Source organism: Gopherus evgoodei, chromosome 10 (genome assembly GCF_007399415.2).
Source record: "Gopherus evgoodei ecotype Sinaloan lineage chromosome 10, rGopEvg1_v1.p, whole genome shotgun sequence".
Classification (NCBI taxonomy): Eukaryota; Metazoa; Chordata; order Testudines; family Testudinidae; genus Gopherus; species Gopherus evgoodei.
Genome location: NC_044331.1, coordinates 12,400,940 through 12,425,812, shown reverse-complemented (window position 1 = coordinate 12,425,812; position 24,873 = coordinate 12,400,940). Strand labels below are relative to the sequence as shown.

The 24,873-nt window shown below is 45.8% G+C and overlaps 1 protein-coding gene across 1 annotated transcript in view; it reads right to left on the bottom strand.

The window, feature by feature from the left end:
* The window catches only part of RGMA (repulsive guidance molecule BMP co-receptor a), a 35,968-nt gene extending 27,245 nt beyond the window's left edge, over positions 1–8,723 (bottom strand). The window contains exon 1 of the mRNA XM_030578909.1: positions 8,427–8,723. Coding sequence (XP_030434769.1) covers positions 8,427–8,440 — 14 coding nt within the window. The 5' untranslated portion in view covers positions 8,441–8,723. The remainder of the gene's footprint in view (positions 1–8,426) is intronic.
* Between the last annotated feature and the right edge of the window lie 16,150 nt (positions 8,724–24,873).

Genomic DNA, 24,873 nt, shown 5'->3' with positions numbered 1-24,873 from the left:
GGGAAAGGGAAGGATCATTACCTCCCTTGTAGTAAGGGGGAAACTGAGGCATGCAGCTTCAGCTCCTCAAAGGGATTTAGGCTCCTAAATCCCGTTGGGGACCTAGGCCTGAGAGCTTACATAACTTAGCCAGGTCACCCACTGAGTCTATGGCAGAGAAAGAGGACATGGGAGTTTCTGGCTCCCAGCCCTGTGCTCAGTCCACTAAAGGATACTGTCACCCCTTGTCACTGGCAATGAGCATTCTGCCATCAGAAACCAGCTGACAGTTTGCTGTGGGCGTACGTGTTTCACAACACAATCCAGCTCGCTCTTCCACAGCTGCATTAACAGGAGTGAAGTAAGCCCATATGACTCAGAAACACACATGGAGCACATTTCATAGCTTCATGTGATTAGTCTGATAGATGTTAGCAATGGAAACGCTCTATTAAGTCACTTAGTCGAGCTCCCAACCGATGAAAGACAGATCCCTATCGTACATTTACTGGTGTTTTCTCAAGACCAATGTTAAATAGCCAACCAAATACTCTTCCAGAACTTCCATGGGATAACTATACTGCAGCCTAACAGATCTCACTGTCAAGAAGTTGTTGCTGATATTCAGCTTGTCCCTATCTATCTGGGAGAGTTTTACCCATTATACTAATATAGGGTACGTATCTTACACGATACACCCCCCTTCCCCAATGTAGACCAGGCCTTAGTCATACAGATCTAGTTGTACCAGCGTAACCCCCCATGTGGACACTCTTATTCCAGTAAGAATGATTTTCTTCAGTTTAGTTTTTGTCTCTTGGGAAGGGGCGGCTAAACCAAAGAATAGCAAAGAGTCCTGTGGCACCTTATAGACTAACAGATGTATTGGAACGTGAGCTTTCGTGGGTGAATACCCACTTGGTCGGATGCATCCATGAAAGCTCATGCTCCAATACATCTGTTAGTTTATAAGGTGCCACAGGATTCTTTGCTGCTTTTACAGATCCAGACTAGGAAGGCTACCACTCTGATACTTAAAACAAAGAATGCCACTCTTAAGAATATCTCTGTAGGATAGTGTTTCTCAAGCTGCTGGAAGTGGCAGCCAGTACGTCTCTTGGCCCGCGCCGCTTCCAGCAGCTCCCATTGGCAAGGAGCAGCGAACTGCAGCCAGTGGGAGCTGCGATTGGCCAAACCTGCGGACATGGCAGGTAAACAAACTGGCCAGCCCACCAGGGGCTTTTTCTACACAAACGGTGACCCCAGTTTGAGAAACACTGCTGTAGGAGAATCATACCATATAACTAGATTCATTTAAATTCACTCCTTTGCTTATAGCAAAAACACTTTACTTGAAGCAGGTTCAAACTACAATGAACTAACGCCACTGTAATTCTAAATCAGAGCATCTGCACAGGGGTTTGATGCACTTTAACTTCACAATTTTAGTTAATTCATCTTAACTTTCCATGCCACTGTAGTGCCAATGGGAAGGGTTTTTCCATCGATGCAGGTAATCCGCCTCTCTGAAGAACAGTGGCTATGTGGACGGAAGAATTCTTCCCTCGACCTAGCTGCGTTTACAGTTGGGTTACCTTGACCTAAGTACAGCTCAGAGATGGCAACATTTTTCACTGCCCAGAGTGATGTAGCTAGTTTGACTAGGCGTAGACCAGGCCTCAGCTTTAACAAAAAATCCTGCCTGGGGTGAAGTGCAGAGGTTGCAATAAGATCACATATTTTGAGAAACCAATTCATCAGATATCTCCATTTGGCTATTGTGTGAGGTTGTGGAGTTTTGGGTTTCCAATACTCCAAACAGCTACATAGGCTGAAACCATATGTGTAGTTTGGGGCAGGGAGGGTTACTGCCCCTCCAAACTGCAAGCCTGGGGCAGGCATGGAATTTGCCTCCCCGTGTGCAGCCATTGGTCTAACTGGAGCTGCCCCCCAAAATATAGAAGTCAAACTACACCTATGGCTGAAACAGTGGATTTTTATCCAGGCTGTAGTAGGAATAAAGGTGAAGGTGATTCTGTGTGGAATCAAAAGAGCACAGTTGTGAGCGAGGGGCCTTGTCTGCTTCACAAAAGGGCTGCAGTTGGCTAGTTTGAACTAGCACCATTTCCCGCCGTTCTGATCCTGGAGCCTGCACACTCAGATGCGCACTAAAGTCACAAAGTGTGCAGAAGGGCTTCAGGATCAGCCTGAGCAGGGAAAGAGATTAAAAACGGACCTGCATGAAGCTTCAGCCTTCAGATCAGTGAAAACTGTGCTGCCACAAAACAAATATCTGGTTCTACTAACTCCAATTTGCAAGCTTCCTGTTTCCCTCCCCGCCTCCCCGGACACATTTAGGCTCAACTGCATCAGGTATTGCACATTTGACTGCTGTTTGTGCACAACCGAAGGCAGCCGCTTTCATTGGTGAAAACTACACATTGATCTAAACAGGCCCAATATGGATGTTTCTGAAATTCCACTCTGGATCCAGTTCCACATTTTGCAAATGACCTCTACCTTTGTAATGAGTTGAACCAAAGACCTGGATCTCTAGCATCCCCAAATGCTTTGAAAATTTGGGATCTGAACTTTGCCTAAAAGAGACAATCTGGGTGTCTACCTTTGAAATGAATTGGGAGGGGATACTGACTGCATTCTGCCTTATTTCTGTTCTTCCTAAAGCCTAAACGCTGTTGCCAACAAGGATCACACATTTTAGATTGCACCTTTCACTCTAAAGGATTCCTAAGCTTTTTACGAACAACACACAGGGAACACTTCATCCACCACAGAAACGAAGCCACCGTGAGGTAGAACACAATAATGCTGTACAACAGCTCCGTACAGGGAGCAAAGAGGCATCCTCGATCCAGCGGGCTGCTGGGAGATTGTAGGGTTGTAGAATATTGTGATCCAAACTGGAATTAGAACAGGATGCTAGGGCTAACACACCCTGGCTCCTGAATAAAAGCATCCATGGGATTTAAATCAGTGCTAGCAGGCAGGATTTCTGGTTTATGTATCTTATGGAAGACAGGATGACCCATGGCAAAGCACTCACCTTGGGGAGACTCCAACCCTGTGTAGCCACAGTGGAGTGAGATCTGGATTTAGTGTTGCCTGACCCTCTAAGGGCCAAATGTATCCCTGATGTAACTCCATTGATTTCCATAGGCTCACAACCTGGATGAATTCAGTGCTAATTCTTCGGTTATTAAAAAGGGATCAGCTAATCCGAGGCTCCTACAATACGAAGGACAGGAGCCAAATCTACCCTTGAAGCCCATGGATCTGATTCTGCTGGCACTGAATCCAATGGAAATAGAACTGGGCCTTGGAAGACTTTCTGCTGCCTGTAGCTAGTGGTTAGAGTAGGGGAACTTTTCCTGGATCTCACAAAAACTGACTGACTGTGGCCTCTATCCACCAATCTATCTAACCACTATAACTTTATTTACCATTCAGTTTAGTATCTAGTCACCTTAAGACAGTAATTTCACTGCTCTATGCCTCAGTTACCTCCTCACAGGGACTGGGAAACTTAATCAACTGATGTTTGCCAAGTGCTTTGGGAGCCTGGGATCAAAGTTTTCAGAGCACAATTCTGCTCCCATTTAAACCAATGGCAAAACTCTGATTAACTTCAATGAGTAAAGAATTGGGCCCCAAAAGAGCAAGTATGATATAATCTTTTGTAACAGTGCATGGTATCATTTCAGTTCATAAACCATCATTTAATATCTAGGGCTGTAAAAGCCTGTAGTTTATAAGCCTGGTATCAGATACTCATGTATTATCTACATTACACATACATGGACATTTATACAGCTACTGATGAGAGATTTTCAGACCTTACTTATCAATTTCCCAGTGTTTCCATGTGATTAGAATGAACCCCAAATGTGTAGGTATCAAACGAAGGTGAATTAAGATGAGAGAGATAATGTGTGTATGGACATGTCTCTAAACACACTGAGTGCTGGAGTATTTGGACTAGTGAACGGTTTTGGTGCCAAACATGCATACCATGTATGATGGGCAATAGTAAAAAATAACCAAGTTATTCATCAATTTCAAAACTGATTAGGACTAAGGCCAACCTAAAATCTAGAAGATTCCCATATGAGAAGATCCCATGTTCTGACCAGCCCCAAAGGTCAGTGACTATCCGCAATGCAAAAAACTAGAGGGGACAGCACACGGCTCTGAAACGGACATATTTGTCCCATACCCATTTTGCAGGATCTCCCCTTTGGCACAGGGTGACCATAGAGATTAGCTCACTGCCCACCCCTTGCTGATTGGCCTTGCTTGTTACCCCACCTTCCCTGCCTATTTGTTTGGCTGACTTGTTGCGTCTCGTTTTAAATTTAAGCTCTTTGGGGCAGGGGCTTCTTTTTACTATATGCTCATATAGCGCCTAACCCAAGGGGCACTGTTCTGAGGGGGCCTCTTGATGCTACTGCCATACACATAATTCTAAAAACAGCCATTGAGGCATGAGGGTTCCCGGGATTACATGTGTTCAGGTTGGCCGGTGTGTTTCACTCCTGCTCTGCAGAGAACAAGCAGCTTTTCCTGACCTTTCGCACTGCAGGAATTTGACTATGAAAGGTGCTTCTACATCATGTAGGGTGCCCCAGACAGCAAGTGTGGAAAATAAAGGGAGTTTAGTTGTGTATATAAGACAAAGCCTCTAATATTGGGAGGTCCTGTCGCCCTAACAACATGTATTGGGATTTGGTTTAAACAACACAATCCTGATCAATTCCAAAAGCCGATGGAAAAGGGGAGGGAAGGGGGCATTGACTCTTTGGAGAGAAAAAGGATCAATGAAGCTCTGAGAAAGATTGACAAGTGATTTTAAAATGAACATGCAAATCAAGCCAATGCTTGTGCTTTGGAGGATTCCCTTCTTTTTTTAAAAAGCTAGCAACTCTGTATCTTTCTTGCCGTAAGGATCCAAACCTTTAGAGTTTGCAAGATGGTGATTAGATGGAAAACACTGCAGTATTTTTTAAACAAGAACTGTAGGTACCCTACATTTAATTACCGCTACACAGCAGTCTCTCTCAAAGTGTGGATGTGTGCAGTAACTCCCACTTCATTAACATTTAGACCCTGAGATGTTAGGTAGCAGCTTTATATTACTATGTGTTGCTCTTGTAGCTGCTGGATAAGTGTCTTAAAATGCTGCTCTGCTAACGTGTTTTCCTGCACTGAAAAATCTGTGTATAGCAACTAATAGGGAAGGTATTCTGTTGCAGGCTTCATTAGTGCATTGGGCATGGTAGTTACAGTATCTTAATGGGGTAGGTCAGAGGAGATGGTATCTGAAAGAGGCTTTGAAGAGAAGCATGCAGGCTGACTGTTGCTTGGCAAAGAGCAAAGAGGATTCTTCGTTGCAACAGCTGAGTTTTTGGTGGTTGGGCAATCTAAATATACATCTGCTTATATGAATCCTGGACTCAGTAGCCTGATTCTTTAAAGGGACACTGTTAGGTGTTAGTTTTGGATTATTAAGATTTTGTAATGCCACCACCAATAAATGATACTTTGCTCTTATATAGCACCTTCCATCCAAGAATCTCGCAGCCCTCTACAAATCATTTAAACTTTTCAAAACCTCATGAGGAGGGTAAAGATATTTTGGGACTGCTACATGAAGTAATCACCCAAAACAACTAGTGCAAATATAATGGCTTGTCAATTCGTAATGCAGTAATGATCAAGCTAGGCAGGGAGGAGGAATGTATGAGAAATCCTTCATTCCTACCTGCAAAAGAAAGCAAAATGAGCTGGATATTTTCAATAGACTAAAGCTTGTCACGTCTATTTGTTTGCAGTGTAGTGGTAGCGGTGTGGGTCCCAGGGTATTAGAGCGACAAAGTGGGCGAGGTCATATCTTTTATTGGACCAACTTCTGTTGGTGAAATAGACGAGCTTTCGAAGTTGTACAGAGCTCTTCTTCAGGTCCTGAGTAAGCTCGTGTAAGCTCAGTAGCTTGTCTCTTTCACCAACAAAAGTTGGTCCAACCAAAGATGTTACCTCACCACCACCACCCTGCATGTGACAGGTTACATTCAACTCCTTCCTCTCCCTAATTTGTTTGCAACATATTGTGGGGCTAGGCTTGAATCTCACACATCACATAATACAGCCTCTCCTTGTTCTGAAATGTTTAGAAGAGCGGCTGGAATTCTTCTTCTGTATATTTAGTTCTCTGCAGGGAGCTCCGCCTTCATCCCCATCTCCTACCAGAGTAAATCCCAAACAACATTCCTATTGGATCTATTTCACATCTGAGTGAATCTCTAATCAACAATCGGACTAATAGGTGGTCATGTCTGTGAGCAAGTTTCATGGCTCTTGGTGAAACGTGTGTGGCTCAGTTGAAAAGCTGGGTAACTTCTAACTGCCAAAAAATAAACAGAAGGGATCTTCAACCCCGTTTTGATTTTCTGTCAGAACAGAGAGAAATCAATTTAGTATAATTGGACAATAATTCTGCCTCTTCTTTCCCTGATTCTTCTAAAATCTACTTTTGTCTCTAGAAATTGCAAGAGTTCCTACAAATATATTTGTCTTATCCACCTCTCCCCATCCAAACAGGATGTGTAAGGACCTCTCCTAGATCTCATCATTAAAAGGTAACAGGCCTTTCTGTGGAACAGCTGGGAAAGAGATACCGATTTTCTGAAGGCTAGATCACCAGTATATTGTGGCTGGAGAAAGTAGGAGCTTAGGAGGGGCACAGAGCAAGGAGGAGCCTGCAGGAGATGCTCCTTAAGGTGACTTCTGACTTTATGTGGAAACACTGTACCATCCCACTTGGGTTGTCTAGTGTGGATTCCTGAAGATGATGCCTAGAAATGTGATCCATCACACCATGCCATTTCTGCTTTCAGTTATGAAACACCAAGGACAGTCTAGTAGATGTTGTCACTATGCATTTTTAAAAACTTTTTAAAACTATCTGAATATCTCCCAGGAAAATAAATCGCTACAAAAATGAGGCTACTAAAAATCCCAATGACCCTATCCCTCTGGATTTTCCAAACCCGTCATACTCCCTACAGAGGATGCAATTGGATGAAGGCTGTATTTTTTGAGCAGCGAATAAGCACATGTGCGCGCTCCAGGGAATAGAGCTCAAGGCTCGTTTCTTCCCGCTAGGTGGCGCCGTTTCCCGAAACAGTTTGCAAAAATATCCAATTTATAAAATAAATGCAACCCAACGCTGCCTTAAACCACATGACATAACATCAGCTTGCAAACTCCCATTAAAATCTCAAAGGGGAAATTGATTCTACCTCTGAGCAATTGCAATACAATTACTCCAACAGGCAGCAATCAAGAATCACATCAAAACAACACCAAACTTTCATCTCCTGCCCAAGAACCACCACCACAACAAAAACCCGCCTGTCTTGCAAACACAACATGCTTTCCTTGAATACATATAACAACAGGCAAGTCCCTGAATGAAAGCAACACTTAAAGAGGATGTTTTGCAACCTCGTTGGTGGTTTTAAAATGTCCTAACTCAAGGCTATATTTTGCCATCCTGACATTGATTAATACCTTATCGCCCACTGAAATCAGTGGGACTTTTTGTTGAGTAAGGTATTACTCATCACCAGTAAAGGTAGCAAAATCTAGCCCTCTGAGATGAATGTAATGTTTGCTTTAGCCTACCTATATAGCTATCCATCTCTCTCTCTCTCGGTACTTCTTTGGCTCTCATTCCCATGGTATCTGAGTGCCCGGATAGCTGTCAAACGCACCAGCTTGATCTTGAAAACATCCTGTATTTTTAAATCATAGTAGATAGGAAAACTTATCTACATATCGATCCTTCTGGGTTTTGCAATAAGGATGCGAGCTAAGCACCGGGAGCAAAAAACCCATTACAAAAAAATGTTTCAGTTTAGATCAGTTTGTTCTGCCATTAAGTTCACTTTTCCATTTAGATCGGACTAATTTGGCACAAGGACGCGTGTCTGGTGTCTGGCAACCAGAAAAGAAAAACAAAAACAAAAAAAACAAGGACTCGTCTCTCTCTCTCTCTCTCTCTCTCTCTCTCTCCATACACAGAGCATGCAATGAAGAGAAAGAATCAAAGCCCAGAATGAGCATTGACAATGTGAGTGAGAAACTCCACAGAGGGTCAGAACGGAACGCCAGATTCTCAACAGGTCCCAAGGCAGAAAGAAGCACCTGGTTAAGAAGCAAATCAAAAAGCAATTAGGGAGGGGAAGGGGGAGGACATCATGCAGGGAACAGTCCAGGTAGCAACCCCAAAGCAGGTTAAGAAGGAAGCAAGCAAAGGTGCACAGGGATTCCTTGGGCGGGGGTGCCCCTCGGTTGCAGGGAACAAACCTCAGGGGTTGGTGCCTTCTCCCCCAATCCTTCCCCTCAACCTCACCGGCTCTGGTGCTTACCTTATCGGCTGCATCAGCCCCTCCAGCCCGCTGGGGGGGAGGGTGTTAGTGGTAGGGAGGGGCAGATGGACGCTGGCAGGACCGGGAGGGGGGAGATCGTGGAATTGTCCGCAAAAGAGCAACCCCCCCTCCCCTCCCAAAGAGCCCCCCTGTAGGGTTAAGAGCTCGCCCCTCTCTTCAGCAGCAGGGCAGGGAGAGCAGCATCTTCCTCTCCAGCTGCATGTCTGCGAGAGACTGGCTGAGCCAGTGCAGGGTGTGAAAGGAAAGTGATTTCCCAAGCAGATCACTCAGCCTGGGAGATAAAACGAAGCAGATAGGCAGGCACCCACCTCCCCCCCACCCCTTCTGCAAAGGCTCCGTGTGCTGGTGTGAGAAGGTTAGTTAGCATGCAAAAGGGGGGATGGAAAACAGAGGCAGCCCAGTGCAAGGCGAGGAGGGGGAGAGAGCTGGTTTGTGGGTGTGCGCCCCAGTAATCCGCAATCACAGGGATGGGGATGGGGGGTGGTGGGCAGCAGAAGAAAAAGAGTAATTAAGGGTGGACAGGAAATTAGGGTGCAGGAAAACGAATGGGAGAAACACAGGACCCTGCCCACCCAGGATCCATTCCTGGAGGGTTAGATCTGGCAGCTTTCCATTTCTGCCCTGAAATAGTTAGGATTGTCCACCGGCAGCTCAGAGGAGGAGCAAAAATGTGACATGGTCCCAGGAAAAAGAGAGTTGGAAATGCTTATTTCCCAGGGGGACTTATAATCACAGATACACCTACTGTATGTGTGTATGTTGTGTGCGGTGAGTACGTGCACACACACATGCACAACACACAGTTGTCATCTCTCTCTGTGGTGTTTTCTTAACACACAGAGTGGGAGGGAATACAGAAAGGGTTGTCCAGAGGATAGTTCTGCTAATGTATGCATGCATTGCAGATAATATATTGGGTAAAGCAAATAAACCCCAGCATGCTTGGGCAAGTTGATTTTCTATTTTCACATTTTCCTAGCTGGGAAAAGAGAAGCGAACAGTACAGATGAAGGAGTGCAGCCGGGAGAGAGAAGAGAAACCAGTGCATTGTTCCAGATGGTAGAGTCATACAAATTACATAGCGAGGTAGATCTTTTATCTCCCATTGACGGGGGAAATAAATAAGACAGGAGAGAATCCATTCAAAGCTGTTAGTAAAATAGAGATTTAATATTCTCTGAGCTGCTGCTGTCAGTCCCACCGCTCAAGTATGGGATACACGTGTGTTAAATCAACCTTGCACATATCGTACACATCACACAACTCATTAGGTGACCAAAGCTGTCGCCTATGGAGTCAGTAAGAGTTTTGCCATTGATTTCAACGGGAGCAGTGTGATGAAAAAATCACATACAAACCCAGATATTTAGGAACCAGATCTGGAACTGACCTGGATCCCTCATTTTACCTTGGGACATGTAGTAACCAAGGTTGAGAGCCTGACCAACTAGATTCAGAACTAAAGAGAGGCCCAGGCATGGAATAAGCCTACGCTGAGCTATTTACCTATATATTATTATTACTGCCTTTCCTTTTTTTAATAGACAGTGAATGAACGCAAAGCTCTGAAAGCCTGTGTGCCAGACGGACAATTAATTACTGCAGTCCCAGAGCTGTGAACATGCTAAATATGCAGTTGCCTTTGCAAGTGTGCAGATAGTAGCAGCTCTTGGCAAAGTGTATTTCAGTGTGGAAGGCAACAAATGCGAATGGCAGCTATCAACTGCTTGATTAAGTCTGCAAAAAAAGAAATGCATCCGATTTTCACAATATGAGTGGGGGTGTATGAGGTGCAAATTAGAAACGGGACATGATTTAAGAATAACAAATATAAACATTCCCTGCTGCAAAGCTTCAGTAGAGCAAAGAGGTCTTTTTTTAAGCATGAATCTCCCAGGTATACACTACTGAACACGGACTAGTTTAATCTTGGGTCTGGTGTGAATGAGCTAGGGACAGTTTGATGCCTGGCATAAAACCAGTAGCATCTCTCTAATAATAACTCATAGTATCCCGATGCCCTGCCATCAGGGACCCTCATTGCACTAAATACTATACAGACAGGGAAAAACAGAGCCTGCCCTGAAGACATTACAGGCTAATTTATAACAAGACACAACAAGTGAGCATAACAAGGAAAAGAGGTGCAGAGTGAAAATGAGAACATGCATTTCCATAGGCCAGCTGTGTGCACAGCAGGGTGGATTCCAGTCAGATAATTAAAAACCATTGTAAAGGTACAAAGAAATACAAAACTATGGTCCTGACTGACCCCCTGCCCAGCTGCTAACCTTAGGCATCATCAGAGGGGTTGGCACCCATGGGAGTTGCTGTGTGCGGAGCACTATTGAAAATCTGGGCTTCATTGGGATACCTGAATGGGAGCTGCACTTTTTCCAAAATCTGACCCTAATCTTGGGTATAGAGGTCTTGGAAATCAGGCCCTCAGCTTCTGTTGGAAAATCTGGTCCCTGGTGCTTTATGCAAAATACTGGATTGAAATTGAAGGAGGCTGGAGCCTTCTCTCTGCAGAACAATCTCTTCTCTTCTGCACTGTACTCCCATCAGTCATGGTCATCATCAGTGACTGGTGACTTAGCTATACAAGGAAGTAGTTTGTGGACAGTATGACGTAGCCACTTATTAGAATTCTCTTGTCCTTTCAAGTGGGCATTTTGCTCTTTGGTAAAGAAAAACAATCCGTCCTTCTGAACATGGACACGATGGTGGGGCAACACAAGTTGAAAAGGAGATGACAGTTATTCCAGACAAACCAGAGAATTGAGGGAGAAGAGGAGAGGAAAACGTTGCTCTCCATGAATTAATGGATCCTGTGGTTATCAGCCTGGTCTAGACAGTGGGGATGCTTTGGGCGCTGGCCTAGCCACCGATGTGGGAAGCATGTGAATCCAAAGATACTCACATGCCACTCCAAAAATGTCTCCTATCCAGTTAGAATTCCCTTTGGGTAGAATAAACAAATACACATTAATTCAAAAGAGACGTGTGGCCCTCTGAGGTGTCAACATTACATAGGCTGAGGGCTGCTGTCCAGGAATCACAGCAGCTTAATGCAGCCCTGGTCCAGTGCTCAGCACTGCAGCGGATGCTGTGCCATGAGCATTCCTCTCCTCACAAGCTATGCACAATGTAACTGCTTGCTGCAAGGTCAGCTTCTCTGCTATGAGTTGGTGAGAAGGGGACAGGAGGCTGGCAATGGTCAAACCAATTCAGATTAGATGACAACCAACCTGAACCTTAGCGCAAGATGGTTTCTGAGGTCCATTAAAAGATGGTTAGGTGTTAAAAACTCACCTTCCTACCTTCTGTGCAGGGCTGGGACCTGGCTGGGAAAAGAAGCAGCTAAATAATACATTTCAACAGGTTTTCTGGCCTGATTGGAATCAGGAACTATTGGAAATATCAAGATCAACTTGTCTGTATGAGTGGGTGTATGGGGTCCCTGGAAAGCAAGGGTGTGATGGGGTGACCCTGTCACCTGCTAGGGAAGGAACTCCCCACCAGCATTAGACACATGCTCCTCCTGTGGGGTGATTGACTGATTGCCTCCCAGCCACAGGGGATGGAGCTAGGTGATGAGCCAGTGATCAGCTCAGCCTTATAAGGAGCCTGAGGGAGTCCGAGAAGACAGACTGCAGAGGATGCAGGACTCTTCTGCAGGGGAAGGCTGGCTTTGGCTGGAGAGCTGAGCCACAGGAATAGAGTTGACTCCTGTGGTGGGCTCCTGGAAGAAGGTGCCGGGCAGCCAGGAAGGCAGTCCTGGAGCCATTGTGCCAGCTGGGGAACAGGAAGCAGGGTAGGCTCCTGTTGGGGAGGAACCCTCAGCTAAGGCCTATAAGGAACAGGGAACTGAAGAGAAGCCCAGGAAGGCAGAAGATCATTGGGATTTCTGTGGTATCTGGACTCCCAGCAGGGCAAAGCCTGGGGAGTCAGTGCTCTGGGAAGAGAGAGAGCTATGAGCTGAGCCCACAAGTGGAGAAGGACCTTTTGTCTATGTCAACTTGGCACTAGTATTGAAGATGATATTTGTGTTGGGACTTTGAGTACCCTGGAAGCAGATGGAACCTTTATGTGACTTGGCCAGAGATCCAGGCTACAGCAGACCCAGAGAGAGAGAGGGAGGCCATTACAGGGCCAAGGAGGCGGCCACCACAGGAGTACTGGGGATGAGGACCCCTGTCAACATTGTCACAAAGGGGCACTACTTGAGCTGCGGATGGACCCTTACAAAGGGGTTAACTTCAACTGGGACCCAGGACTCCTGGGTTCTATTTCCAGCTCTGCTGCTGATGATTTGCTTTACTCTCCTGAGCAAAACGCTTTCCTCCTCTGTGCCTCATTTCCACTTATCTCCAAAGTGGAGCTAATAGCTAATAATAATCTAGTTCCCTAGGGCAGCGGCGAGGACTCAGTCAAAGGGCCTTGAGAAGTGTGATGGGTTACATCATTAGCCACAGGAGGCCTAGGAAAGGGGTGGCAGTGGCTCTTCTTTCCTTAGTTCTGGTCAGAAAGCACGGCACCAGGACATTGAGGGGAGTTGGACAGGACTAAAACCCTTCACTTCCCAGCTCCCAGAGGCCCAGCCTGAAGGAACCAGTTGTGAATGGCTGATGAACCTCTCCCCCAGCCCTCGAGAGATGATCTTCCCCCTGTGCCAGCGCAGTGGTGTCTCTCACTGCTTCACTCCAGCGCTTTCTCACCCTTAGAATACACTGGGCAGGGCTGAAGCATATGGAGGTGAAGAATGTTTAGCTGTGACAACCCAGGGCTGGGTATTATACAAACCTAGCCACCAGCCCGTCACCTTTTCAAAGGCTTCAGATCCGCTACAAATTGCTTCTGAATGACAATGGGAATTTCTTGCCCTTCACAAAGCCCCATTATTAGCATCTTTATTGCAATAAACTAGCGTATTTCTCCAGTCAGAAGGCTTGTCTGGAGAATACTTAATTCCATTTAAACGGATATTCATCAGTAACTCTGGCACTTGTAAGGTAGAAGTGGGGGCTGTTGCCTTGCCTGATGCTTAGCTCACCACCTGCTGAGGTCCAGATCTCAGGCAAAGACCATGAGAAGGGACCCAATCAAATCCAACTGCAAACAGCAAGGCAGAAAACTGCTAACAACCAACCCAGCTACAGGGAACTTTCATTTCTCAGTTCCGCTTTAGCTGTGCTCAGTAACTCACAGTAAAAAACAGTGAGATATAATGTAATGTGTTTGGAGGGGTGTGTGAAGAGGAGATACTCACTCAGTAAAAACAACAAGGAGTCCTTGTGGCACCTTAGAGACTAACAAATTTATTTGGGCATAAGCTTTCATGGGCTATAACCCACTTCATGTTGGGTTATAGCCCACCAAAGCTTATGCCCAAATAAATTTGTTAGTCTCTAAGATGCCACAAGGACTCCTCATTGTTTTTGCTGATACAGACTAACATGGCTGCCCCCGCTGAAACCTGTCACTCAGTAAGTTAGCCTTTGATCAGATTGGGTGAATCAACAAATCTGTTAACTTCAGCATGGATCAAGACTATGGGGCAGTTGGTGACAAATCTGTCCTTGGCCCAACCAGGCTTCAGCACTCTTTGACTTCAGCTGGAGTTGCACCAGGGAGGGATACTTCTTGGTCTCTCTGTCTGTCGAAAGTAATGCTAAGGCACCTTTTGCCATGTTAAATATTGCTGTTTCTCTTGTAAAAGGTAGACGAGAGTTTCCCAAAGTGTGGTCTGCAGAGCAACAAGGGGCTGGTTTGGCAAAGGTAGAAGGAGTTCACATGGTGCGGATTCTCTTCGTTTCCACATGCAAAACTGCATTAAAAGATGGCACAAACTGCCTTAACCACATACCCAAAAAGCTCCAGGGAGATAAAGGCCCTCGCTGTTGAGGATGCATGAGTAAAGCATGTGAGGTCTGGGATGGATGTACTTAGTTGATAGGCTCTTTGGAGCTTTTTGTTCTGTGTTTGTACAGCACCTAGCACAATGAGATCCTAGTCCATGGCTGGGGCTCAAATACTACATAAAATACCTTTTGTCACTTTCCCATGCAATCACTGTGGTAGCCACAGGGATATTGTGGGCTTACCAGTGGGAGGGGAAGTGGTTCGTGCATGGTAAATGGCAGCCGAGGGGTCCAGGGGATGAACTGCTAAGATGTGTTTCACACTAGGAAGAAGTCTGACAATCCTAGTGTCTACAGTAAATCTGGAGACTGGGCACTGGAGGGGTTGGACCAGTGCTCTGAGGTGGTACAGATGCCTGGCTAGTGTGTCTTGCTCATGTGCCCAGGGTCACACTGATTACCAGATTTGGGGTTGGGAAGGGCAGACTGGCTGAGACCTTGGGGATTTTTTTTTTTTTTTGCCTTCATCTGTAGGATGGGAGATGGTTCTTCTGCTGGGATCATTTGGGCACATCCCACTGAATCAATATCCAGTCATTGCAGGGGCCTTGAGCATTGACAGCCCCTCAGTCTCTCGCGTTTTCTGCCTGTGGCACACAACAGTTTAATCTCCTCAGGATGAAATACTTAAGTCTAAATAAAGTTATTGGGCTCATTGTAGAGGTATTTGGCTGAAATGTAATGGCCCGTGATGTCCAGGAGGTCAGAAGAGATGATCTAATTGTTCCTTCTGGCCATAAACTCTCAACTCTGTGACATACGGGACACGCAATGCAGCAGAGTTAAGGTTGCTGCTGAAACCTTCATTTTTCCAGCACTAGACTATTTCTGATTTTAGTCATCCACAGTGTAGCCATGTGGTATTTTTGCATAAAACAGGCATAGTTAGGGCCCTCTGAGCAGCTGGACCTGAACCCCTCCTAGACTACTAGTAGTCAGTGGCTGCTGTGACATACAGCATGTCTCTAGTAAGGACACTTTATATTTTATAGAAAGGACTTAGATGTAACCCATGAGGCTTTTGTCATGTTCATGTCAAGAGGTATTTATGCTCTCCAGACAGTCTCATTTTGGAGATGGATTTTTTTTAAATATATTTTATTCATTTACAAGGAAAAACTCAATTTGGGAATTTCAGAAGTGTAATTTACATACACTGAATAAACACGTCGCTGGAATGTGGAGCATCCACCTGGTTTTCTGAAGAGGCTTCTCAGATATCACACTGCTGCAGTGGAAGCCACAGAATAAGAGGAATCTCAGAGCTGTCACCTCGCTGGGGCTATTTACAAGAGGGGTGGGCTGGCATAGTTCAGCAATTAGCTCCCAGTAGGCAGAGGGCGGGCATTCAGTCATAATAAATAGGAGAGGCCCCATTTCCCCTCGTGAGCTCAGTGGAGTTTGCAGGAGGACATAGGTAAGAGCATCAAAGGACAAGGGATTTGCAGACACCTGTTCCTGGCCATCAGTGCCAGCTTGTCTGTCTGGCTATAGGCAGGGGTGTCATGAAGTTTGGGAGGCGGTGACAGAGTGAGATGAAGTGGAATAAGTGCAATGCAGATAATCTGAGCTGCCAGCCCAGTCATAGGCGCCAACTTCTGCTGGTGCCTGTGGGTGCTTGACCCCCTTCTGCCCCTGGCCCCACCCCAACTCCACCCCTGCCTCACCCCCATTCCAACCCCTTCCCCAAAGTCCCTGCCCCAACTCTGCCCCCTCCCGGCCCGTATTGGACTCCTTCCCCAAATCCCTGCCCCGGCCCTGCCTCTTCCCCGCCTCCTCCCTTGAGCGTGCCAAGTTCCCTCTCCTTCCCCCTCTCTCTCGGAGCTAGGGAGCTAGGGGGAGAAGCAAAGATGCGGCACACTCAGGAGAGGAGGTGGAGGTGAGGTGAGGTGAGGCGAGGCGGGGGAGTAGGGAGGTGAGTTTGGCTGCACCCACAAATTTTTCCCCATGTGTACTCCAGCCTCAGAGCACCCACGGAGTCGGTGACCATGAGCCCAGCAGGGAGAGAAAACTTGAAGTCTCGTTAGATCTGGAAATGGTGGATAAAGTAATCCTCACCCATCCACCCAAACCTTCCCTCAGAACAGAACCGGAATCAAACTTCTTCTGCGCTGTGAAAAATAATGTGCATTACCTTTGCACTCCCACTCTCATAATTCTGCTGCTGCTGAATGCCCTGGTGCCAATTGGGAATAGAAGGGCCCAAAATAGCCCAATTTAGGCTGCACTGTCCCATGTTCAAAACACATTTGTGTGCGGTGTTGTTGACAACCACACATTGTGCAAGCCCATCTCAGTCCCTTTATGGAGGGAGAGAGGGTGCATCTCTGGTGAGCAGTAGCACCGTGCTGCTCCACCAAGAAGCTTAGCTTAGCCAGCAGCTTGGGTGTAGTGTGGATCCTCTAAACTGGTGTGAGGGGAATGGGCACGTCAAAATGGATTTTCTTTGCTTTCTGCTTGGATGGACACAGTTTATGCAGCACACGTGGGGTCAAATTCTCTGTTGGTGCAGTTCCACTGAAGTCCATGGAGTTACATCAGCAAGGGATTTGGCTCAGGGAAGGCAGCTGCTTTAGCTTTCATCTTCACAGTGCCTGTTGCACACACTGCCTTTATCTACCTCCCTGCTTTTCACTGGGCAATAAGGAAAAGCCAAACGTGTTTACTCTTCCGTGTCACTTGAGTAGCAAAGCAGTGCTTAGAACACGGCAGCCGTACATCAAGCTTCTGTCTGCACCTTCCCCCCTGCCACTGACTAAGCTCAGCTAACTGCCTTTCTGGCCTGGCCTGATGGCACCAAACACCCCGCACAGCAAGCCTGTTCATGATCTCATTCTCACCTCCTTGAAGGGTTAATGGAAACAGGAGATGGGCTACCTAACCTCTAGTAAACAAAGCGTGGGTGCCTGGAGGGGTCAAAAGACAAAAATGAGAGCAAGCCCATACATGGACTGGGGTAATGCTGCCGCTGCTCCTTCTGCCACCTGCCATAAGGGCCCTGGATTGAAACTACTGCTTCAGGATTCTCACTTCATCATGCTATAAATGTCGTCTTTTATCTAGATTGTGGTTATATGACCTAAATAATTAATTGTTCTGTTTGTCAGAGAGATTTTGCTTTTTTGCTTTTCTGGACACTTTCTGCTCTCGTGCTATTTCTTCTAAAGGGAAAATAATGCTGACATTAATATTGCATGATATTTAATACACATTATTAAAAAAAACCTGATCAAGCTCAGATCCACAATAGGAAACAAAAGTTGTCAGTGCTGAGTTCTCTTTCCAACCTGGGCTGTATAAATAGCCCAGTGCAGAGTAAGTGGGAGACTTAATCATGACTCCTACCTGTTTTCTTATAATCAATTAGTAATTATAATGCCTTACATCTATCTAGGGTCTTTAATTCCAAAATGTTTTACAAACTATATACAGGGATCAGTTCACCTGCCACTGACATGCAGCCATTGCTGGGGTGGAATGTGGCAGCTGTTCACCACCAACAATTCTCTCTCTCTCTATTCTACATAGGTTATTATAGTGCTCTCATCACCATAGTATCTCAACACCTTTCAGTCATGCATTAAGTGGCAGGACTAATGTCTGCCACAGAGAGTTTGTTTTCTCATCCCTTCCCAGGAGGAGAAGTGTGTGCAAGGGAGGATATTGTTTTGGTAGGATTTGTGCATGGGGGTGGAGGGGTTGTTTTGTAATACACATTGCTATGTATGTATGCTAGAGAAGGCAAGGTCAAAGAAATGCACATCGTGCTTGGAGGTTTGGGGAGGTTTGTGATCCTCAGTTCCTGGGGGAGTTTATTCCATAGTCTCAGGCCAACCGCTGAGAAAGCTGTGTCTCCCACCCAGATGAGCTTTACCCTTATTGTAGAGAGCTCCATTGTGCCCAAGAAGCAGAGTTATTGACCATAGTCTGCATCCTAGAGCAGGGGTCGGAAACCTTTGGCACGCAGCTCGCCAGGGTAAGCGCCCTAGTGGGCCAGGCTGGTTTGTTTACATGCCGTGTCCACAGGTTTGGTGGATCGCGGCTCCCACTGGCTGTGGTTCACTGTTCCAGGCCAATGGGAGTGGCGAGAAGCGGCGGCCAGCACATCCCTCGACCTGTGCCGCTTCCTGCCACCCCCATTGGCCTGGAGCGGCAAAGGCCATGGAGCATCTTGAAGATAAGAAGAGAAGATAAGAACAGAAACCTTGAACTTGACTCAATATTCCCTGGGAAGTTAGTGTAGAGAGCAGAGGACAGGTGTGATGTGATCACGGTAGCCTGAATATCAATACTGCACAGTTGTTTAAGGCAGGCAGCGAAGCACAATACCGTATCCACTTGAAACAACAGAGTTATAGCAAGGCAGCATTTGAGGCTAGGTTTAATGCCCCTCCTCTTGTGAAAGGGCCAGGCAATGCTCAAATACCACAAAGGAAGGAGGGCACTGGGCACCTTCCGTAGTACAGTGCCCCCTGTCGTGAGACATGGGCATTGGCTCAGTACCGACTCAGCGGAAAGAGGACCCAGTCAGTGCTTCCTGCAGCACCTGGGTTTTCCACCCAAGCTGTGACCTGACCGATGTAGCTGGAGCAACCTAACTTTTTAGTGTAGACCTGGTCTAAAGCTGATGTGTGGTAAGCACCTTAAGCACCGAATGATCATTGGACACCACACTTCTCATTCCAGTGGATCTCTGTGTGCTTTACAAACATTACCAACCGTGTAAGTAAAAAACCTCTTTGTCCACCATCAAAGGACAGCTGCCTGACTGGACAGGACCAGCTGCGCACAAAAACCCACAACACAACAGAAGGAACAGAAACTACAGGGTAAAGGTGCGAGAGTGATGAGTAGCAGAATGAAATCCTAAAATACACAGATACATAGAGGTGAATGTTTGGGAGAGAAAGTGATCACTCAACATGGAATTTGGCCAAGACACCATGACAAACACCCCTCTGCTCTTGTGAAAATTGTCATTGGATAATTAATAACCACATGAATATCCCATCCCATCTGAATCCAACAGTTAATAATCAGGACTGGATGATATTTTTATTGAGTTCTCCTGTTGATTAGTTTTCCTTTCCATTACAACTGAAATGTGTATAAGAATTAATGCACCTGCCTCCTCCACAACACCTTCTAAATGCTGCTTAGACAGCTGCAGTAGAGTGGTGGAAAACATCCATCTTTCTCACCTTAAAAAGGACATAGGAGTAAAAGTCCATCAATTCCAGACTTGGGATTTTATTGTGTGCGGTTGGTGAGATATAAAGGCCAAATGAAAATAAAACCACACACTCAGGAAATTGCAGAGAATGGGCAGGGTTTTTCCTAAACCAGCTTTCACTCTTTGCAGGTTGTGTCCTTTGATTCCTATTCTCCTCAGTATTTCACTTGTCTCAATAGTGTTGTATGCTGGACAATTTTATAACCCAGGGTTGCTGGGGTTATTTGAAGTCCATTCAGTAGCTTCTTGCTGAACTCATCATTATTATCAATTTTTGTATTAAGCTCCAGCCCAGCTGCTCATTGTTGCTTTTCACTGGGCATGTGTGCTATGGAAGAGGAATGCTTAGAATTTCCGTTTCCATCCTGTCAGATCCTCTGGCTTGGCCCTGACTGATTCTCAAGAGCACAGTGGATGTAGCTGGAAAAGGGCAGGCCTGATCTTGTGGCTAAGCTGGGAGACTCCACTGACATTCACACGTCTCTGCTGCCTGATCACCAGGCAGCTGGAGGTGGATACTAAGGACTGTGTCCAGATCAGCAGCTGCCTGGTGAAAAGGTAACTTATGACACAGGGGAGGTTCCTGCTCAGGGTGAGGAAGGAGATCTGAGTCCAGGCTCATGTGATAGAAAAATTTTCTGGATCAGGATGGAGCTGGTATTTCCTGATCATGCTTTGAACTGTCAATCAGCATTTGATTAGTTGCCCTGACAAAGAAACCAAAAAATCGTCACCAAGTTTGCTGCCAAGAACCCCACTCTGAACCCTGCAAAGATCAAAACTGATTGCACTGGAAGCCTTGACTTTGTGCTTTGCATTAATGGCTGATGTATGTACTGTCTATTAGAAATCAATGGACTCTGAGCTAAGTCATAATGGGACCAATTCATCCCAGATGTAACTCTGTGGAAGTCATCAGGGACGAATTTTAATCCATGGTGACAAATTCTTCTCTCATTTACAACTATCCAACCCCATTTGCAGCTGCACCTGGAATTTGGTCCAGTTCTTGCAGGGTGCAAGGGTAACCCCAATACACTGATTTATCTGATGCCTAAAACTGTTATGGGTCAAGTGTCTAAGCCAGGAACTCAATAACCACAACTTTCTTCCCTAAAACAACTACCCCTGCAACAAACAGGGAAGTGAATGTCACCGTTTCACGGGGCGTTCAGGAATGATGGGAGGATGGTTGGACCCCTTTTTGACACAAGCAGCTCCTCAGAGCTTGTAGGTTGTTCCAGCTAGGTGGGAGTAGAAATTGGTGATGGAGGACGGTATTTTCTTTGAGGCTATCTTGGTTTTTTACAAGTAACGTGTTCAGAGAAGCAGGACTTTGCACAAAAGTCCCTGCAGCGGCATGAAAACTTTTTGAAGAAGCCATAATAGAGGCTCAAATGAAATGTACACCCCAAATTTAAAAAAACGTTGTAAGAGGATGAAAGAAGTGCCACCGCGGCTAAACAACAAAGTAAAAGAAGCAGTGAGAGAAAAAAAGACAGCCTTTAATAAGACCTATACATATAAAATGATTAGCTGTTACCACTCAAGAAAGAGATCTTGGAGTCATTGTGGATAGTTCTCTGAAAACATCCATTCAATGTGCAGCAGCGGTCAAAAAAATGAACAGAATGTTGGGAAAGGGATAGACAATAAGACAGAAAATATCATATTGCCTCTATATAAATCCATGGTATGCCCACATCTTGAATACTGTGTACAGATATGATTGCCTCATCTCAAAGAAAGATATATTGGAATTGGAAAAGTTTCAGAAAAGGGCAACAAAAATGATTAGGGGGTATGGAACGGCTTCTGTATGAGGAGAGATTAATAAGACTGGAAGTTTTCAGCTTGGAAAAGAGATGACTAAGGGGGGATATGATTGAGGTCTATAAAATCATGACTGGTGCAGAGAAAGTGAATACGGAAGTGTTATTTACTCCTTCTCATAACACGAGAACTAAGGGTCACCAAATGAAATTAATAGGCAACAGGTTTAAAATGAACAAAAGGAAGTATTTCTTCACACAATGCAACTTCATGGAAGATAGCGCCGTCAATGGCTATTAGCCAAAATGGACAGGAATGCAAAATCTGTCTGAATCACTTGTGCACACAATTTTGATGCACTCTCTTTCTCCGTGTGCAAATGGATTTCTTGTGCATGGAAATGCCACCATGTTAGTGTATAGTTGAGAGTGTGCAAAAAGTGCATGTGCAAAATTTTTCATACGGGAATGAGGGCCTATCTCTGAAAATTTGGACCTCAGGATGCTGTACTGCTCAAAATAGTCCTTATTGTCTTATACTACACTGGGATGGTGCCTAGGAAATGAGGAGGAAGGGGAAGTTTTTAACCATGGAATATCCCTAGTTGTTAATCACTGAAAGAAAGGGAGCTTTTGATCAAATAGAGTTAGAAAATATTTAAAAGAACCATAACTATAATTTTCTCTCATTTGAAGCAAGATGCCTTAAAAGTGACCTGTAATACAGTTTGTTTGTTTGTTTGTTTTGGGGGTGGTGGTGGTGGGGTGGTTGGGTGGAATGTTTGTTTCATCACTGTGGATAAAGAAGGTTTGGATGAGGTGTTTCTAGCTATTTTTTATCCTCCTTATGTTTAACCTTAGAAATGTTGGAATTGTCAAGTCTTGTCTTCCCTGGTTTTGCTGGAGGACTTCCTGAAGGTCACAAAGAGATGATTATTACTTTAACTGAAACTTGAACAAAGGCCTCGTTTGAATGAAATGTTCATTTGGCATTGGAATGAAGTCACTGGTAATAAAACCCAAGAGTTTAAAAACTTGCAGCTGTGCCATGGTAAGGTCTCCTGTGTAGCTGATCTCTACCGATGAGAGAGAGCTCTAATTAAACCACCCCTGAGGAGCGACGGTAGCTAAGTCAATGGGAAAAGCTCTGCTGCCGACAGCACTATTCACACCGGCGCATCTGTAGATGTAACTTATGTCGGTCAGGGGTATGTTTTTTCACACCCCTGAGCAACATCAATTTTACCGCCCAAAGTGCTAGTGTAGATATAGCCGGCGTTTCACTAGTTCTGCAATCACTATACAGGCTAGACGACGAGATCTGAATTCCTAATGTAAAAAGCAAGCATGGACTTCTGGAGAAAAACCTTTCCGGCCTTCTTTATGTGTCAGAAAACAGCAACAAAGGGCATAAGCCCAGTTCCTCCGCCCCCTCTTTTCAGGTCATCTTTAAAAAACAAATAGCACCCCTTCGGGGATTATGCTGGATTGGATTTTGTTTAACTCAAAGCAGTCACCAAATCCCTGATATTAGGCCAGGATCATGGCTACTCTGGAAACAATTTTCATAATTTGACTACTTTGGTCTCGTCTCTCCTCCCGCCATCCCCCGTTACTGTAACGTAAAAGGGTTCAGTTGTCCTTTTCCCAGCGACATCAGAAGCGCTGTGAGGAGCAAACTCTGTGCTAATGAATTCCTGTCTTGGTTTAATTGAAGAGGGATTTCAATTATGAAATTATGACCTGGCAACATGTAGCACGAGAGGCAGGCTCACCCTGTAGGACCTCCCTGGGCAGATCAGATCTGGTGACTTAAGCACAAATGACTATGCAGGGGCCTTCATTAACTCCAGGTCCTGACACTGTGCTTGCTTCATTGGGTGTAGAAGGGAGGGAGAACCCATGGCTCAGGCCACTTCTTCACCACCCTGCTTTGGCCTCCCATTGTGTCTGGCTACCACTGTGGCTCCTTGCAGCTCTTCCTCATGGGAATAGTGCCACTGAAGTCAATTGTGAGAATAGCACGGGCTACGAGACAGGCAGGACAATTCAGTGACTTTGGTGCTGGCCTGGGACTTGGGAGACCCAGGTTGGATTCCCTGTTTATCCGCAGACAGCTGATGTGACCTTGCGCAAGTCACGTAGAGCTACATTCACAAAGGGACTTAGCCCCCACTGAGATTCACAACCCTCCCCCTCTCAGCTGCCCCTAGCCCTGTAGGCCAGTGTTTCCCAAACTTGGGACGCCGCTTGTGTAGGGAAAGCCCCTGGTTGGCTGGGACAGTTTGTTTACCTGCCGCGTCTGCAGGTTTGGCAGATCGCAGCTTCCACTGGCCGCGGTTCACTGCTCCAGACCAATGGGAGCTGCTGGAAGCGGTGCAGGCCGAGGGACGTACTGTCCACCACTTCCAGCAGCTCCCACTGGCCTGGAGCAGCAAACCGCAGCCAGTGGGAGCCACGATCGGCCGGACCTGTGGACGTGGCAGGTAAACAAACCGGCCGGGCACACCAGGGGCTTTCCCTACACAAACGGCGTCCCTTTGGGAAACACTGCTGTAGGTGCCTAAATTTTTGCAGTAAAAATTCCCTCAGCACCTATGTTGGTCCCTTAGCTGGAAGTTGTATCAGAGCCATATCATCTGTGAATGAGGCACATGGGGGAACACACAACACATGCCGAAGTTGCACTTGCTTACAAGGTGCACATGTGGGGGCGTGTCACACAAAGGCTCTCAGCTGGAGGAGCTAAGGCCTGGTGCTGATACCCCCTATTTTCCCCTCCCTTCAGAGACAGCAGGATCATGGTGGGGAAGTCACTGGTTGCCCTGCTGTCCCACATACAAACTCCTTCTTCTTGTGCTGCAAGGCTAGAAAGTGTTAACCAGAGCAGGACTGTCCGCCCCTAACAACCAGGGTTGCTGTTCCATGCAGATTGGCTTTTCTTCTATTGATCGCAATCACTGAGAGCTGTGCCTATAACACACTGCCTTGAATTATTGCAATAACAATAAGCACACCTTGGTAAATAATACATGAGGCGTATGCAAGTCTATAGTCATTAGAAGGAAGGGGCCCACAGTGCTTGGTAATCAGCCGGGCTTAGTGGGTCTGATTGAGATGTAGCGATCTGGCATGAAGCAGGATTTGTTTTCTCTCAAGCGTTCCATGCATAGAAGAGTAGAGAGAGGCCACTTTTCACAGTCATGAATTTTACACGAGGTGTCTAAAAATGCCTTGAACGTTTCATAGCATAATACAGCTCAGATGGGAGTGGGTTCCCGGCCACTCTCCAAATGCTATGATACTAACTAAGGCATCACACCTGATAGTATTTAATATATCCTAATGGCAACAAAACATACCATGGGTAACACATTACTCTGTGTTAGAGAGAGAATTATAGCTGAGTTAGTGGACTGGATGTTTTCAAAATGTAAATTAAAAAAATGCATTGATTTCCATTTGTCTTCTGAAGAGGAGAGCTACATTAGAAAGCA